Source organism: Chelonoidis abingdonii, chromosome 1, assembly GCF_003597395.2.
Source record: "Chelonoidis abingdonii isolate Lonesome George chromosome 1, CheloAbing_2.0, whole genome shotgun sequence".
Classification (NCBI taxonomy): Eukaryota; Metazoa; Chordata; order Testudines; family Testudinidae; genus Chelonoidis; species Chelonoidis abingdonii.
In genome coordinates, this window is record NC_133769.1 from 89,250,360 (window position 1) to 89,266,739 (window position 16,380).

Sequence of the window (16,380 nt, forward strand, 5' to 3'; positions counted from 1 at the left end):
TAATATGTATAAAAAATTAAAACAAAAGTTTGTAATACCATTATCTTCTTGGAATTTGTAAAGGATAACAAAATTTCTCATTTGATAGCTTTCATACAACTCCTAAAATTCCTGCTTCTGTTGCATAATTAGTATCTCCTGGCATCTTTATTAGTGATTTATGTGATTGATTCTTTAGAAATTTCTTATCCCAGTACAGTTTCATTGAATCCAGCTAATAATAGTTCTCAGTGTAGTTCTGTTTTCATTCACTACAATTTATAATATCTGGAAATAAGTCCAGAGATTTTGCAGTATCAGAATTTCTTTTAAAATGACAGGAAAAGAACTGTGATGATTCAGAGTAGAAAAATATTGATAAGTGAAACAGAATTATTCTGGAACCTGACCAGTACCCCATTTTGAAACATCTGAAGTATTCTCTCTTTTTGCAAAAAGAAATTTCTGGGATAACCTTCTGGAATGCATAATAATAATTCCTTCAATGCTATATTTTGACAAATAATTCTGAAATTCCATATTTTCCTCTTATTTTTCTATTTACATTTATACAGAAGTGAACTACAACATATTTTGAATGCAAATAGTGATGTAGATGCAATTAATGTGCCTAAAGAGCTAGATATGAAATATTTAATTAGTTTGTGACATAGCAAATATTTTTTAAGTCCGTAGAGACATCAACTTTGAAGAAACCAAGAAAAGAAGTAATGTCCCCCTTTAGAGGAAGAGAGAGTCTTAGACAATATTTCCTAAGACACCCAAGTCTGGGGAAATCTCCAGAAGCACAAAGGTAAATTTACAGGGTTAGAATTCACTATTTATACTCACTATAAAAGTAGAATTAACTTTATTGGAAATTTACTTTATAACGATGTCTGTTTCATTTCTAAATTTATGCTAAAGGAAGTGACCTCCAGGAGGAATTGATCATAACAGCAGGATCGCAGATCACCCTCTTCTGTGCAAAACTTTGGCATGGTATAACGTGCTTCAAACCATGGTCACAAAAACTATCTCATAAGTAATCTAATTCAGGATCCTTTCAACCGTGTCATAGTTTTCAGAGACCATCTAGTAAAAGCTCTCTAAGGCCCTGTCTTGACAGGCCAGAGGGTTCTATTTATCAATTGAGTTAGATCACTTGAGTTGGCTTACCACAATTGAAAAGCCCCTTCATATAGGGAAAATACTGGGCATTAAAGGGCTCATTAATCTAGAGGACAAAGGAATAACAAGAACCAAAGGCTGGAGGCGAATTCAAATTAGAAATAAAGTATAAATTTTTAACAGTGAGGGTGATTAACCACTGGAGCAATCTACTAAGGGAAGTGGTGGATTCTGCATCTCTTGATGTCTTCAAATAAAAAATGGATGCCTTTCTCGGAGGAATGTTTTAGTCACATATATTATTAGGCACCATATAGAGCTAACAGTGTGAAATGTAATGGCCAGTGATATACAGGAGCTCAGACTAGATGATCTAATGGCCCTTTCTGGCTCTAAAACATACAAATTCATGAATCAGTAAGATGAATGTAAACCTTAGTACCTCTGACCAGGAGGTATCACTAGAGGACCACATAGACTTCATGGCATCCTGGATGTCCTTACTCCGTGTCCCAGTAAGATACTGATATCAAGGTTCCTCTGTTTTGCTTTGGATGGTAGATGCTTCCAGGTCATATCAATCAGCTCCCAGAATATTTATCAAACTAGTGGTAATATCATCTTCAAACTAAGAAATGGGACATTCAAATACATTACTATTTGAACAGCCTACTGTAAAAAGCTCACTTGGAAAGGGAAACAACTTTCTATGTTCTTCTATAATGAGATTTTTATATAAAAATACCTAAATAAATAAACAAACATGATCAGTTGGAGGAAGAGCTCTTTTTTAATCAATCCTAGTAGATCATTCACGTGGAAATTTAGAAGATGATTTCCTGCTCTGGGACCAATTTCAGAAGATTAGATTCTTGGTTCTTCTAGTGTTTCAAGCCCAAGAAGTGTTGGGCTCTGAAGACCTTCACCTTTGGGTAATGGTGGTTGCCTGTGCAGATGCAATATATTGAATCAGTTGTGGATTTCAGATGCAAAATCAGCAAGGAAATATAGGTTGAGAAAAATTTCATTCCAACATACATATTCTGTAGTTTTTAAAAAGTTTCTACAAATATCAGTGCATGAATACTAAATAAAAAATGTTTCCTTTTTATTACTTCCCTAGCCCATTGATGAGAATGCCTGCAGTGAGTTTCAACCTTGTATTTTGAAACTGCTGTAGAAACTTATGATCCAATTGACATTTTTTTTGGTGTGGTGGATTCAATAAGTGGCAATAGAAGGCTAAATATTGTTTTATCAGATACAAAAGCTATAGAGTACCTTCTAGTGTCACATTTCATATAGTACTTGCTGCAATGTCCTATTTAAATGACAGAGTACAACACAGAGCCTAATTCTTCAGTCATTATTCAGAGAACACTCCCTTGGAAATCAGTAATAAAAGAGAGAGTATCAGGATTTGACCTGCATGTTGTAGAATCTCTCTAAAATTAAATATATTTCAAAAAGAAAAATACACCCTGTCCTGGTTCAGTAAAATCACAGCAGTAGATGTCCTTTTTATAGAAATGTATAATGTGCTTATGAGCTAGTAGAAGTCTGTTGATGTATAATGGGATTATTCTGTTGTGTACTCTTTATCATTCTTCCTCCATCATAGCTTTGGAAAGCACAACATCTGTTCTGCTAATGTACAAAATCATTAACATGTTTTTGTTAGGAAACAGCGAGATGAGATAGAAAAAGTAGCTTTTCACACTCTGGTGGTACTGCTGAATCCAATTGTTAGTAATTACTTACAACGAAAAAGGTTCCATCAAGTGTGTCTTGAGGAGATGCCCTGGAGGTCTCAGATGAACGTTTATCTGGCAATTAGTCACTTCAGTTTGTTTAAAAAGAGGCTGGAAGAGCAATATAATATTGGAGTTTGCAGTTTACAACATTTGAACAGGTATGATGTACTGTAATACTTAAAACATTGAATTTATTATTAATGCTAATGCTTACATTTTTAATTAAAATCCCATTGGTCAATTTGGTCATATGACTAGCTCTCCTCATGAAGTTGCATGAAAAAATTTATAACTCCTATGCACAAGGGTAAAGCAAATCTTACATCATACAACAGTGACCTTGTACTGTTTTGGGTGATGATTATAGTATTTTTGTTTTGTTAAGCCAGGAAAACACTATTCCTGAGTCTATTGAATGTTTGGAATTGTGCTATAGAGCATTCTTTTTGTCTTATTTTTTTCAGAATTTAAAACTTCTGACCATAATTCATTATTTACGACCTTATAAAAGTAATCAAAGAATAATCAAAATTCAGTGATGGTGGAATGAATATTATGAATGTGTTTTGAAGTCTTTTTTAATACAATATCTAGTTTTTGAATTATTTTTTTATTTCTTTCCCCCCTCCAGTTATGATGTTCTGGACCCTGAAATATTCTCATTAAATAATTCTGGCATCATAGTCGTGAGAGGAGGAACAGATGACAACATAGGAACCCTGAGTCACTTGCTGATTAAAAGAACACAATCAGGAAGTAGCAGAAAAATAACTGGTAATGGTTATGAATGTGTGAACAGACTAAATCTATTTAACCTAGTTTTCTCTATTACCTTATTTAACATTGTCAGAATTATGAACCGCCTCTTACAGGCAAAACGCTGTATGGAGATGGTGAGGTTAGATTAGGACTGGGAATCAGGAGACCCCTTGGTTTTACTCCCAGCTCCATCACTGGTTCTTTTCGTGACCTTGGGCAAGTCATTTATACCTCCATTTGGGGAAGATTGGAAAGAGTCTCCTGGCTTTCCTAGATCCCAAAGGTCTCCTCTGTGTTTTCCTTCCCCTCACATACTATGAAAGGAGACTCCTCTTGATATTGGGTGTTTATAGCAGCTGTGGCCAGTATTATCTTTTTTATAGCTTTCCTCAGGGGCCATCGTTGCTATGGAGAGTTTTTAGTGGTGACCTTGACAGAAAGATGAGAGGGGAATACATAAGTACATAGCGATTGCCATATTGGCCAACACCAGATGTTTTGGGGAAGATGCAAGAAGCCCCACAGGGGCAGATGTAAGATAATATTCCCCTCAAGAAGGTCTCATCTTAAATACTCATAGTTAAAGATTGGCTTAAGCCCTGAAGCAGAAGGTCTTATCTGCCTTCTGATATTCTTTTTGCTACTTTGACCGTTACAGCTTTGGATATCCTTGCTATACATTTACATGTCCTGTCCCTTTTGAATTGCTACATTTTTGGCTTTAGTGGCATCCTGTTGACAGTGAGTTCCATAGTCTAATTATATATTGTGTGAAGAAATGTTTCCTTTTATCATAGACCTGAAATCCAAAATGTGGCTTACATTTATTTTCTTTATTATGGGCGGGCTGAGTCCCACACTCCTGCACAAACTTCCTCTTAAATTCCTTAATATATATTATTGCTGTCACCCACTAGCTTTCTTTTTAATGCTGCTTGAGTGGCTCTGTCTTTGAACTAGTGATGATTGTAAATTAAGTGATTCAAAAGGTTTGGTTAGTTGAAGGTACATGTTAAAAGTTTCAGTATATACAGGTTAGGAGGGCAGATATGTTTCAGATAAAGAGCCTCTCTTTTACAGTCCTCTGATAAGCTTCCAGTTTACTCCCTAGAAGTTAAACTACTTCTTCCAAACAGTTCTAGCTTCCTTATCTTTGCAGATCCATTTCCAGGGTCTTTGGTTGATGGCCAAGCACATGATCATTTCACTTGTCCCCTCAACTAACATATACTGTCCATGTTAAGGAGAAGTAGTAACTAGATGTCAGCCCTCCCTGGGTTTCTCTGCAGCAGCTAACTTGAAACTAAGCAAGTCTTCCTTGTTGTTTACAACTCAGAGCTCATTGTGAATTTATGAAACCCTAGAGCCATTTCTATTTCTGTGTTCTAGAATTCTGGAAGTACATAATTTTTTCTAGGGCACATGTACTAGAGAAGCTTCACTTCAACCTGAAAGAAGCATTTGCAGTAAGACTTATCTGTAACTCAAAGGCTACTAGATTTTGTAATTCTCTGTGAAGGAGACCTGCCACTAAAGAGCTAATTGCAGTGGTGTTGTAGCCATGTAGGTCCCAGGATATTAGAATGACAAGGTGGGTGAGGTAATATCTTTTATTGGACTAACTTCTGTTGGTGAAAGAGGTAAGCTTTTGAGCTTTCATAGAGCTCTTCTTAAGGACTTGGAAAGGTACCTGAAAAAGAGCAGGTCTAAAAAGATCTCTGTGTAAGCTGGTCTCTTTCAGAAACAGAAATTGGTCCCATAAAAGATATTCCATCACTCACCTTGTCTCATTATAGAGCTAAGTAATTTTCACCATCAACAAACATTGTCACAAAAAGAGAGTGTGATTCATTTTTCCCACCACTTTCCCTCCAAAGAGGGCTTTGCCACCAGTGGGATTTTGGGGAACTTGCTGAATGGCCACTTCCCCTAAAAATTGAATGGCTTCAGGGAGGAAGACTCCTTAACAGAAAAGAGGTTCTGATTTGGCTTGGAGGATGGACAAAATGTTAGGCACACTGTTTTGGTTCAACCAATTTTCCCATCACTACTTTGACCTCAACTTCACTAAAAAATATATTATAATATTATAAATATAACTTATTTATAAATGTTTATAAAATAATTATAAATTATAATGTTAGCTTTGGCATTTCCTGACTTTTGAATATTTAAGTGCAGGTTTAAAATCTTTAGTCAAGTGGTGTGATTTTTCTTATGTTTTTTGAGAATGTTAACTTAGTTTTAACCAATTATCTTTTCATTTTAAGATCCTGATAAATCTTCGGAGCACAGCACTAAATTCAGTGAAGCAGATACTCCTCGATCTCAAATGACAAATGATACAGAGTTATCCATTACTCTTTCCACCAGAGAGCATGAACGGCCTATGTCTAATGGCATTCTGTTAGAGCATTTCACAAAAACCTTTCTGCATTTAAAAAGAGCAGTGGTAACGTGCACTTTTGAATTAAGATATTTACTACTGCTTTATATTTAGTTTTTTTAAAATACTACACTACCTCAAAAAACTTTTAAATAGGAGAAAACTAGTGATTTTTCATCCTGAGGAAAATGTTCAAACACTGTATATCATATATATACACTTTTTCATACTTGACATAACTACTTCATCTTTCACTTTTTTCATAATTTTTCCTTACCATATTTTCTAAATCCTTCCTTAAAATATTGCAAGACTTATTTGTTTTTAGTGTTTATTTGCTTATATCCTTTGTTAGAAGAGTTGAAGGCCATGGTGAATAAGTGATCAATCTTGATGTTTTAAAAACTATTTTAATTGTAGCTCTTTTGGGACCCCCTCTGTTTCTCCCAGCTCACCTAAATTCTCACTTTAAAAAAAAATGACATAGAGTGAAGTAATATATAGCTCTGAATATTATTAACGTACAAAGCCTTTGCAAACAGTTAAAAATTTTTTTAAGAGTCTTCGTCATTTTAGAATATGTGTAGACCTAGCACTGTAAGTATGGGTACATTTCAAAATATAATACTTTTTCAAATTTCTTCTTTCTTTATTTGCCAAGTCTTAAAATCATGAGGATTTATTTTTTCTACAGCAACATTTGATAATGTAACAAACATCTAAAACTTCTATAACAATACTTAATAAAACCTTTAATGTTCACCCGAAAAATATATGCGTATGGTATTATCTATCTGTAAACACTGAAAGATAAAAATACATAGATTAAATCTTCCTCCTGAAAATGGGGTTATATTCTGAAAGTGGCATTGTGGGCTTTCTATATTTATTGTATCGCAGTGATTACCATATCAAATTTACTCAATTTTATAATTTTATTTCCTTTGTCAGCCCTGCAATTTAAACCAGTGATCAGAAAGTTCAAGGCATGTTCTTTCTGAATCAGATATCACAAAAAATAAAGACTGAAACATATTTGCAAATGGAATTTAGTTAATAATTTTGTTGCGTATGGCAAAATAGAGTCCCAGCACACTCTCATGGTTCTATGTAGACTCTCCAAAACTTAAGTGTAAAAAAAAAAAAAAAAAACCCCAGTAAAAAACTATTTTTGTAGCTCTGTAAAAAGTTCTTACTTGGAATATATCAATACTTGCAAGAGAAACACAAAACTAATGTCCTGGCAGATAAAGAATTTCTGTTTGTTCAAATCTAGTCCACTTTGGACTCAGTTCTACTACAGCTGAAGTCAGTGTAAGTTTTGTAATAAACATCACTGGGAGGAGGATCAAATTCTTTGACAGTGATGAAATCATTACTTTCTAGTTTCTGTTTGCCTATATAAAATGAGATGCTTGTCTCAGGGCTTGTCTGCACAGGGATACTCACAGAAGTTAAGAGAAATTAACTAAAGCTGTGAAGACAATGCACATAAAAGTAATTCTAGATGGATAAAAGCTACAGCAAAATAAAGCCACTTTACCTCTGAATGAGAGCATCCATATATAAGTTTGTGTTTTGACTTATGCACATTGGACAGCTTTAATTGGTTTGTCTTAATATTCCTGAGAGTCCCCATGTAGACAAGCCCTCTGGGTGGACAAATGTAAACATGACAAACCCCATCTATAGAGTCAGAATATTAGGGTCGGAAAGGACCTCAGGAGGTCATCTAGTCCAACCCCCTGCTCAAAGCAGGACCAATCCCCAACTAAATCATCCCAGCCAGGGCTTTGTCAAGCCTGACCTTAAAAACCTCTAATGAAAAAGATTCGACCACCTCCCTAGGTAACCCATTCCAGTGCTTCACCACCCTCCTAGTGAAAAAGTTTTTTCCTAATATCCAACCTAAACCTCTCTCACTGCAACATGAGACCATTACTCCTTGTTCTGTCATCTGGTACCACTGAGAACAGTCTAGATCCATCCTTTTTGGAACTCTCTTTCAGGTAGTTGAAAGCAGCTATCAAATCCCCCCTCATTCTTCCCTTCGCAGACTAAATAATCCCAGTTCCCTCAACCTCTCCTCAAGAATGATGTGCTGCGAGCCCCTGATCATTTTTGTTGTCTCCACTGACTCTTTTCCTAAATTTTTCACATCCTTTCTTGTTAGTGTTGGGCCAACGGTAATTTCAGTTATATGGTCTCACCGAAACTTGCGATAGAGGGAATGATCGCGTCCTCTCGAGTCTGCTGCTACGCTGAGAGACCTACTAACTGTACAGCCCAAAAATAAAAGCTATTAGGCCTTCTCGCAACAGGGCGAACAACGTACGCATATCCAGCTTCTCATCCACTCGTAACCCCTAGCTTCTCTGCAGAACTCGCTGCCTAGCCACTGATCCCTAGTCCAGAGTACCGTCGTACGAATCCTTCCGTCCTGAGGGAGGCACTCTGCCACTTTTCACTTTGAACTTCATCAGACTCTCTGTTTCGCTCAATCCCTCTAAATTTGCTCCGTCCCATCTGTATCCTTATCGCCTGACACTCCAAACGTATTACCCTCCTCCTCAGGGGTCATCTCAAACTTTGTGCTGAGGTTGCATATCCCATGGCTACCCTCAGATCCATTCTCATGAAGTATTGAACTTAAAACTGGGGCCTTCCGGAATCCGACCCTTCGGGCACGAATCCCCTTGACAGCTGGCGCCAACTAGACATGAGCTAATGATTCGCTACCCACATGTGAGTACTGGCGCGTCTCTGCCATCTTTCTAATCCACCTTATAGTTCATTCATCAAGCCCATAGCGTGCTGGCAATGAATACTATGTCTTAGACGTGATCAAAAAAGCGTTGCTAAAGGCAGAGGAATCCACATCCACTGCGTTTCCCCTCCACAGAGCTACACGTAGTATATTCTAACCTACAATAGAAGCGTGCAGAGATAGGAATAGTCAGCTTGATGACTTCCCTTGGTGTGATTCCAGCTGCCTGTTCCTAATCACTATTGGCCTCCCTCTAAGTGCCTTCAAAATGGGTATTACTTGAGGACCTGCTCCTTAATCGATTCTTAGCAGGATGCTAGCGGTGGAGCTGAACTGCCTATTCCCCAGTATCCTCCTTCTTCCCTTTTTTAACAAGTTCTGGCTACTACATTCTGCCTTCCATCATCCTAGGAGACTGTAATTACTCCCTTTTATGCCGAAGTTGTACCATGAGTTTTGCACAAAATGAGATGGCAAATGGCTCTGGCAATCACATCCACCAGTCCCTAATTATAGCGACTTCCGGCGGATTCACAAATGCAGACCTGCCTCCCTATTCACTTGTGCTCACTCGCTTTTCCGAAATATTCTCTGACACACCTTCTTTGCTCCAAACGAGAGGGCTGGTCACCTCCTCCCGTAACTGTGTTACCCCGACGGCGTATAATCTATGAGAGACTGAAGTGAAAAAAAAAAAGCTAGAATATAAACATCAGGATTTTTTCCACTATCTTCGCTGTTACTAGGTTGTCCACTCCCCCATTCAGTAAGGGGCCCACACTTTCCCTGACCACCTTCTTGTTGCTAATATACCTGTAGAAACCCTTCTTGTTACTCTTAACATCCCTTGCTAGCTGCAACTCTAAGTATGATTTGGCCTTCCCGATTTCACTCCTGCATGCCTGAGCAATATTTTTATACTCCTCCCTGGTCATTTGTCCAATTTTCCACCTCTTGTAAGTTCGTTTTTTGGGTTTAAGTTCAGCAAGGGTTTCACTGTTAAGCCAAGCTGGTCGCCTGCCATATTTACTATTCTTTCTACACATCAGGATGGTTTGTTCCTGCAACCTCAATAAGGATTCTTTAAAATACAGCTGGCGCTCCTGGCTGTATTTGCTGATTTCAGTGAGGTTGCAAGGGCAGAATTTATCTCACTGTATCTGACATTGCTAATATGTTATAATTGTGTACTTTTGAATTTTATAATAGGAAGCATTTTTTCATCACTCCTGCCAAGGGTCATGGTAGACTCTCCATCACTGGCAATGTGACTTACTTCCTTTATGTATTATTATATTGTGAGGCTGAATGTATTGATTTTTGTGCAAAGTAGATTAAGAATCTGGAATGGAAGGTGCTATACAATTACAAAATGTATTGCTGATAAGACCTCAGCTGGAGTATTGTGTCCAGTTCTAGGTGCCACGTTTCAGGAAGAATGTGGACTAATTGGAGAAAGACCAGAAAACAGCAACAAAAATAATTAAAGGTCTATAAAACATGACCTATGAGGAAAGATGGAAAAAATTGGATTTGTTCAGTTTGGAGAAGAAGTCTGAAGTGGGATATAACAGTTTTCAAGTACTTAAAAGGTTGTTACAAGAAGGAGGGTGAAAAATTGTTCTTATTAACCTCTGAGGATAGGACAAGAAGCAATGGACTTGAATTGCAGAAAGAGAGGTTTAGCTGGACATTAGGAAAAACTTCTTAATTATCAGGGTAGTTAAGCACTGGAACAAATTGCCTACGGAGGTTGTGGAATCTCCATCACTGGAGGTTTTTAAAAACAACACCCATCAAGAATGGTCTAGTTATTACGTAGTCCTACCTTGAATGCAGGGAACTGTACTAAATAACCTCTCTGTGTTAAATAACCCTTCCAGTCCTACACTTCTATGATTATCATTTTATTAATATATTAAGTTCTTACTGAGGGTGAGTAATTTAAGGAAATCTTCATAATTTTAATGGATTATTTCTATCTAAGTTTTGAGATAGATGAATGAATCTTTGTTCAAAACTATACTTTGAAAATATAACAACATTTTGAAAAAATTATATATAGGTTCTCGCTCATCGTGGTGGCCACTGGACTTTGCTTCAAAATACCTGCCGAGAGCTTTGGAACTATAGTCAAGAAGCGCAGTCAATTGCCAAGCATTCACATTCGCTTCAAGGATTATTTCCTATTACCAGAAATTTTCTTATCAGCACCATCTGGTTGCCATTCTATGTGGCATCAGATACAATCCTTGATATGATAATTGAACTACAAACTAGTAATTCCCTTAAGGTAAACATGCATTTTTATTGATATGTCTATTTTAGTTAGTTCTTTGAATGGTATGGAAAAATGGAGAAAGGAATCAGGAGAAATTATTTTCTTGCACTGATCATTGATTTTGGTAACTTCAAACTACTGCCCATAATACAGCCTGTGCAGAAGATCAGTATTTCTTAAGTTGTAGAATTATAACTTGCCTCCTAAAAACTTGCTTTACAAGAGACAATAAAAACTGAAGCCGTCTATTCTCATTACTATCTGCCTCAATTTTACATTTACCTTTTCCTTTTTTCTTTCAGTTTCTGTGTTGCCAATGAGAGCTGGGCAGGAAATGGTTTTTCTCTCCCATGGGAATTTTCAAGATTTTGAAAAATTTCCCATCTCAAATCAGGATGCAAAGTCGGAATCTTGAAAATTTTGCAAACCAAAAATCTGAAATTTGTTTTGGATTGGGTCAGTCTAAAAGTTCTGTTTTTAGAAAATTTTGAAATACTTTCTTTTGATTCCAACCTTTTTCAATGTATGTTTACTATAAATTAACTTAAGTATTGAAATAAAAATTGGAATGAAATTTGAAAATGAAAATTTAAAATGAAAACCAAAAAATGTAACTTTTTGACAATTTTGAAACTTTTTCATCAAAAATGTTCAAAATGGGAAACTGATTGTGAACAGTTTTGGTTTCAACAAATTCACATTTTCTGTCAAAAAAAAAAAAAAAAAGTTTTTCAAAAACTTCCCAACTAGCTCTAGTGCCTGTTACAAAGTATATGGAGTGCCTTCCAAACCACTGATTAAAACAAAACGGAGCCCAATGACCAAGGCGGGAGTGGGGAGTCTTTATGGCAAACAAAAGGAAATGGGCAAAAAGAAAAGCAATCTAGAAATAATTACATTAAAACTGTGTAATTGTTCATTGCAATACAGTTAATTGCATTAACTTTTGAAACTGTTCATTATAATGTATTATGTTCTACTCATAGATTTTTGATCCCGAAGGAGATTTCTGTGTTCCAAGTTGTGTAGGAGGAATTGCGGATGAGGATGGGGGTTCTAATCTTACTTTTTGCTGCCCTCTTGATGATATCAATGTGGTTGACTTGAGATGGATATGTGGTCTGGTACTTAGAACTATAGAGCTCATGTATCAAATGAAGAAATGGGAAGCACTGGTACATATAGCTATGCATTTTAATACAATTACACAGTAAGTAACACTTAAGGGCATATGGAAAGGAAAAAGCTAGATTATTCATTTAAAACATAAGTAATTTTGATTTGTAATATTACTCGGCCTTTTCCAGTGAAAGATATGCAGAACAAGTGACTCCACTTCTGGTATATGCACAAAGACAACTTCTGGAGAAAATACAGCAATTCGGAGGCCCAGATAGTCCTCAGCCTCATTTCATAAAATACCAGGGTGATAATGCAAACAAGGTGAACTATTTATTTAATTATTTAGTACTGAATCTCACTGTGAACTAAATCCTGAAAAATGTTTTAATTTATTGTGTTTTTAATAGATTAATAAGATTTCTCATAATGTTGTCAAACAGGAATCTTTAAGATTAAATTCATGATCAATACAGATCAAAGTTTATGCAACTATACCATATTATGTGTATGTGACAAGGTACTCTGCCTCTTAATGGCAGTACTGCTTAATGATTGGTCCACCTTGCCATCTGATGTGACCCTTTAAGACTCTGAAAGGTCTGATTATAGATACCAGGACCTGGAAAACATTGGGAGAGAGGGAGCCATCCTGGGAGTCATATGTATACAGGAGGAAATCCCATTGTTGTTCCTGTCAGGGGCTGAAGCCAGGAGCCTTACAGAGAGGGCAGAGCAAGGCTTCCCTCTCTCCCAACCAAACGGGCATGAGCTGGCAGAAGGGGACCAGCATAAATGCAGCCTTTTCCCCCATAGCAGGTCAGATAATAGGAGACATCAGCCAGGAAAGACTGACCTGCTGAGGTCCCTGAAGCTTAAGGGCTAATAAAGGAAAAGAGACCAGCTGAAGAAGAAGCTGGGAAAGGCTCTACAGCTGGTCAACCTATAACTCCTCTCCAAAGAGGAGGGCTCCTGCTTAAGAAGGACTGGAGAATCTAATTAATATACCCCAGCTACAGGGGGGAGAGCTAGGAGACTCCTTTTAAGGAGGGTCTGAAAAGGAGTAATTCAGAGAAGAACTGGGAAGGGTTCCTTAAACAGAGACGTTTCTCAGAGCAGGGTAGAAGAAAGAAACCAGAGACCACTAGTTGGACTGAGCCAGACAGGATGAATGCCCTGTGTATAGCGGATTAAGGTCCTACTTATGTTGATGACTATTGTTAATCAATGAGACTCCTGGAAAGGGAAGTGTTCTTTGATAAAGATGTCTGCCTGGACTTGTTTATAACTTGGGGGAAGGAAAACAGATGCAGGGCCTATGTGGTGTGCCAGGCATCACTGAAAGGGGGTACACTGGGTACCTCCATGGCATCACATGGTCAGAATCTAAATTTGAGGCCTAAAATGCTTGACAGTATCCCTTTTAACTGAGAATATATATCTGGGTGCCATATGCACTTCTTGATTAATTAAACTGTGCCGCTTGAAGTACTGCTTTGTTGCTATGTCCTTGAGTACTTAACCCATAAAAAGGTCAGCATTACTCATATTGAGCAAGCCTGAATACTTAAAAAGCCAATGAAGAAGAACATGAGAAGTCTGTACCAGGAATTCATACATTCAGAGTTTTCTACCACTCAAAGCCATGATTTTGTATATTTCGCAAACTTAAAGACAGCCAGCAAATTCTGTTGTAAGACACCAATGGCAGCAAAACTTTTTTTTTTTTTAAAGTTAAGATTTTTTTAAATAAGACTGATGTACTTAAAATCAAGTGTACAGTAATCTGTGCAATATGTTACAATAAGGTAGTATAAAAATGTCAAATGACATAATGGCATAATAAAATGGCATAATAAAAACTAATTTTAAATAATCATATTTAATATATTAATTCAAAGACACCTAACATAAGAACAGCCATACTGGGTCAGACCAAAGGTCCATCCAGCCCAGTATCCTGTCTACTGACAGTGGCCAATGCCAGGTGCTCCAGAAGGAGTGAATCTAAGAGGTAATGATTAAGTGATGTCTCTCCTGCCATCCATCTCCACCCTCTGACAAACAGAGGCTAGGGACACCATTCCTTACCCATCCTGGCTAATAGTCATTAATGGACTTAACCTCCATGAATTTATCTAGTTCTCTTTTAAACCTTGTTATAGTCCTAGCCTTCACAACCTCTTCAGGCAAGGAGTTCCATGGGTTGACTGTGCACTGTGTGAAGAACTTCCTTTTATTTGTTTTAATCCTGATACCCATTAATTTCATTTGGTAGACCCTAGTTCTTACATTATGGGAACAAGTAAATAACTTTTCCTTATTCACTTTCTCTGCACCACTCATGATTTTACATACCTCTATCATATTCCCCCTTAGTCTCCTCTTTTCCAACCTGAAAAGTCCTAGCCTCTTCAATCTCTCCTCATATGGGACCTGTTCCAAACCCCTAATCATTTTAGTTGCCCTTCTCTGAACCTTTTTTAATGCCAGTATATCTTTTTTGACATGAGGAGACCACATCTGTACGCAATATTCAAGATGTGGGTGTACCATGGATTTATATAAGGGCAATAAGATATTCTCTATCTTATTCTCCATCCCTTTTTGAATTATTCCTAACATCCTGTTTGCTTTTTTGACTGCCGCTGCACACTGTGTGGATGTCTTCAGAGAACTATCCACTATGACTCCAAGATCTTTCCTGGTTAGCTGTAGCTAAATTAGCCCCTATCATATTGTATGTATTGTTTCCAATGTGCATTACTTTACATTTATCCACATTAAATTTCATTTGCCATTTTGTCGCCCAATCACTTAGTTTTGTGAGATATTTTTGAAGTTCTTCAAAATCTACTTTGGTCTGAACTAACTTGAGCAGTTTAGTATCATCTGCAAACTTTGCCACCTCACTGTTTACCCCTTTCTCCAAATCATTTACCCTCAGACAGTTTTGAGAGGCAGGATGCTATGCTCTATACAGACATATATTGGTCCAGATCCTCAGCTGGTGTAAATTGCTAATAGTTTCATTGAAGTTAATGTAACTCTGCCAGTTTATACTAGTTCTGGATATATAGCCCACTAAAAAATAATTTACTTCTTAATTGTCTAAAGGAGCATACCATGATTCTTACTCATTTGTCCTAGTAATACAATAATATTTTATAAGAAACATGACAGATTGAAAGCTCTAATATGTAATAGTGTATTGCATGTCATTGTATGGTTCTTAATTCTGGCAAGCAAGAAATGAGGTATAGCTTTAAGTATGTAGATGTCTTGGGCCTAAATTTCCAAACTTGAATGCCTGAAGTTAGGCATGTGATTTTACATCTAGATTCTTAAATAAGAGGCCTGATTTTCAGAGGTGCAGAACATCTGAAGCTCTTGTTGATTTATACAGCATTTTCAGGTGCTTAGTATTTTTGAAAATCAGACCTCTTTTATTTAGTCATCTAAATATGGATTTAGGTGCCTAACCTGGGGAACCCACATTACAAAATATTATCCTTTTAAGTATAAATAAGTGACTAAGTGGAAAACCTTCTTTTTTTAGATAAATTGCAGAAACTTCATTGGAAAACAGTTGCGTATTGCCAGCACATTTAATGAAGTGACAGTTTCTGGACACCATTTTGTTCCTGAGATGCCAGATACTTATACAGGTCAGAACACATTCCAATATAATCCAGTCCTTTCTTTCTCCAAAAAGTTTTGTTTTGCATTAATTTTTGCCCTACCTCAGAATATCTCTTTCATACAGATTTAGAAGCTTATTTTCAGCTCCATGTGTCCCACTAAGTTCTCTTATCATGCAGTATAAGCCTCCTTTCTCTTCATGTTGTCTTCTGTATCTTTACATTGTTTGCTTATCCAGCTGTTTCTCTTTGCTTTCTGTTTTTGCTTTCTGTTTTTACAAATGTATAAGTGCTTCTGAAATATTGATTTGAAAGGGACTAGATAGCTTAGGTGCATTGTAATGGTAAGAAGAGCTTTTCAGATCTATTCAAATTGGATAATAGTGAAAAGTTTAAAGCTTTGGCAGGTCCTTCAGAAAGAAAAAGAAGACATGGTTCTAAATATCACATGTGTGTCAAGGTTTCATGTACAAGAGAGTGTGGGGGTTGAATTAGGCACATTGAGTAAAATCACTGAACAATAGATGACATTGAGAGTATAATAAAGACAGCATTCTTGCTCT

The 16,380-nt window shown here is 36.8% G+C and overlaps 1 protein-coding gene across 6 annotated transcripts in view; it reads left to right on the forward strand.

Moving 5' to 3' along the window:
• CFAP54 (cilia and flagella associated protein 54) overlaps positions 1–16,380 on the forward strand; it is a 208,781-nt gene that overhangs the window by 104,949 nt on the left and 87,452 nt on the right. For all 6 annotated transcript variants that reach the window (XM_032788533.2, XM_032788537.2, XM_032788538.2 and 3 more), the window contains 8 exons: positions 669–793; positions 2,792–3,022; positions 3,496–3,638; positions 5,894–6,075; positions 10,842–11,069; positions 12,044–12,267; positions 12,365–12,500; positions 15,736–15,844. In XM_032788533.2, the coding sequence (XP_032644424.2) occupies positions 669–793; positions 2,792–3,022; positions 3,496–3,638; positions 5,894–6,075; positions 10,842–11,069; positions 12,044–12,267; positions 12,365–12,500; positions 15,736–15,844 (1,378 nt within the window). The remainder of the gene's footprint in view (positions 1–668; positions 794–2,791; positions 3,023–3,495; positions 3,639–5,893; positions 6,076–10,841; positions 11,070–12,043; positions 12,268–12,364; positions 12,501–15,735; positions 15,845–16,380) is intronic.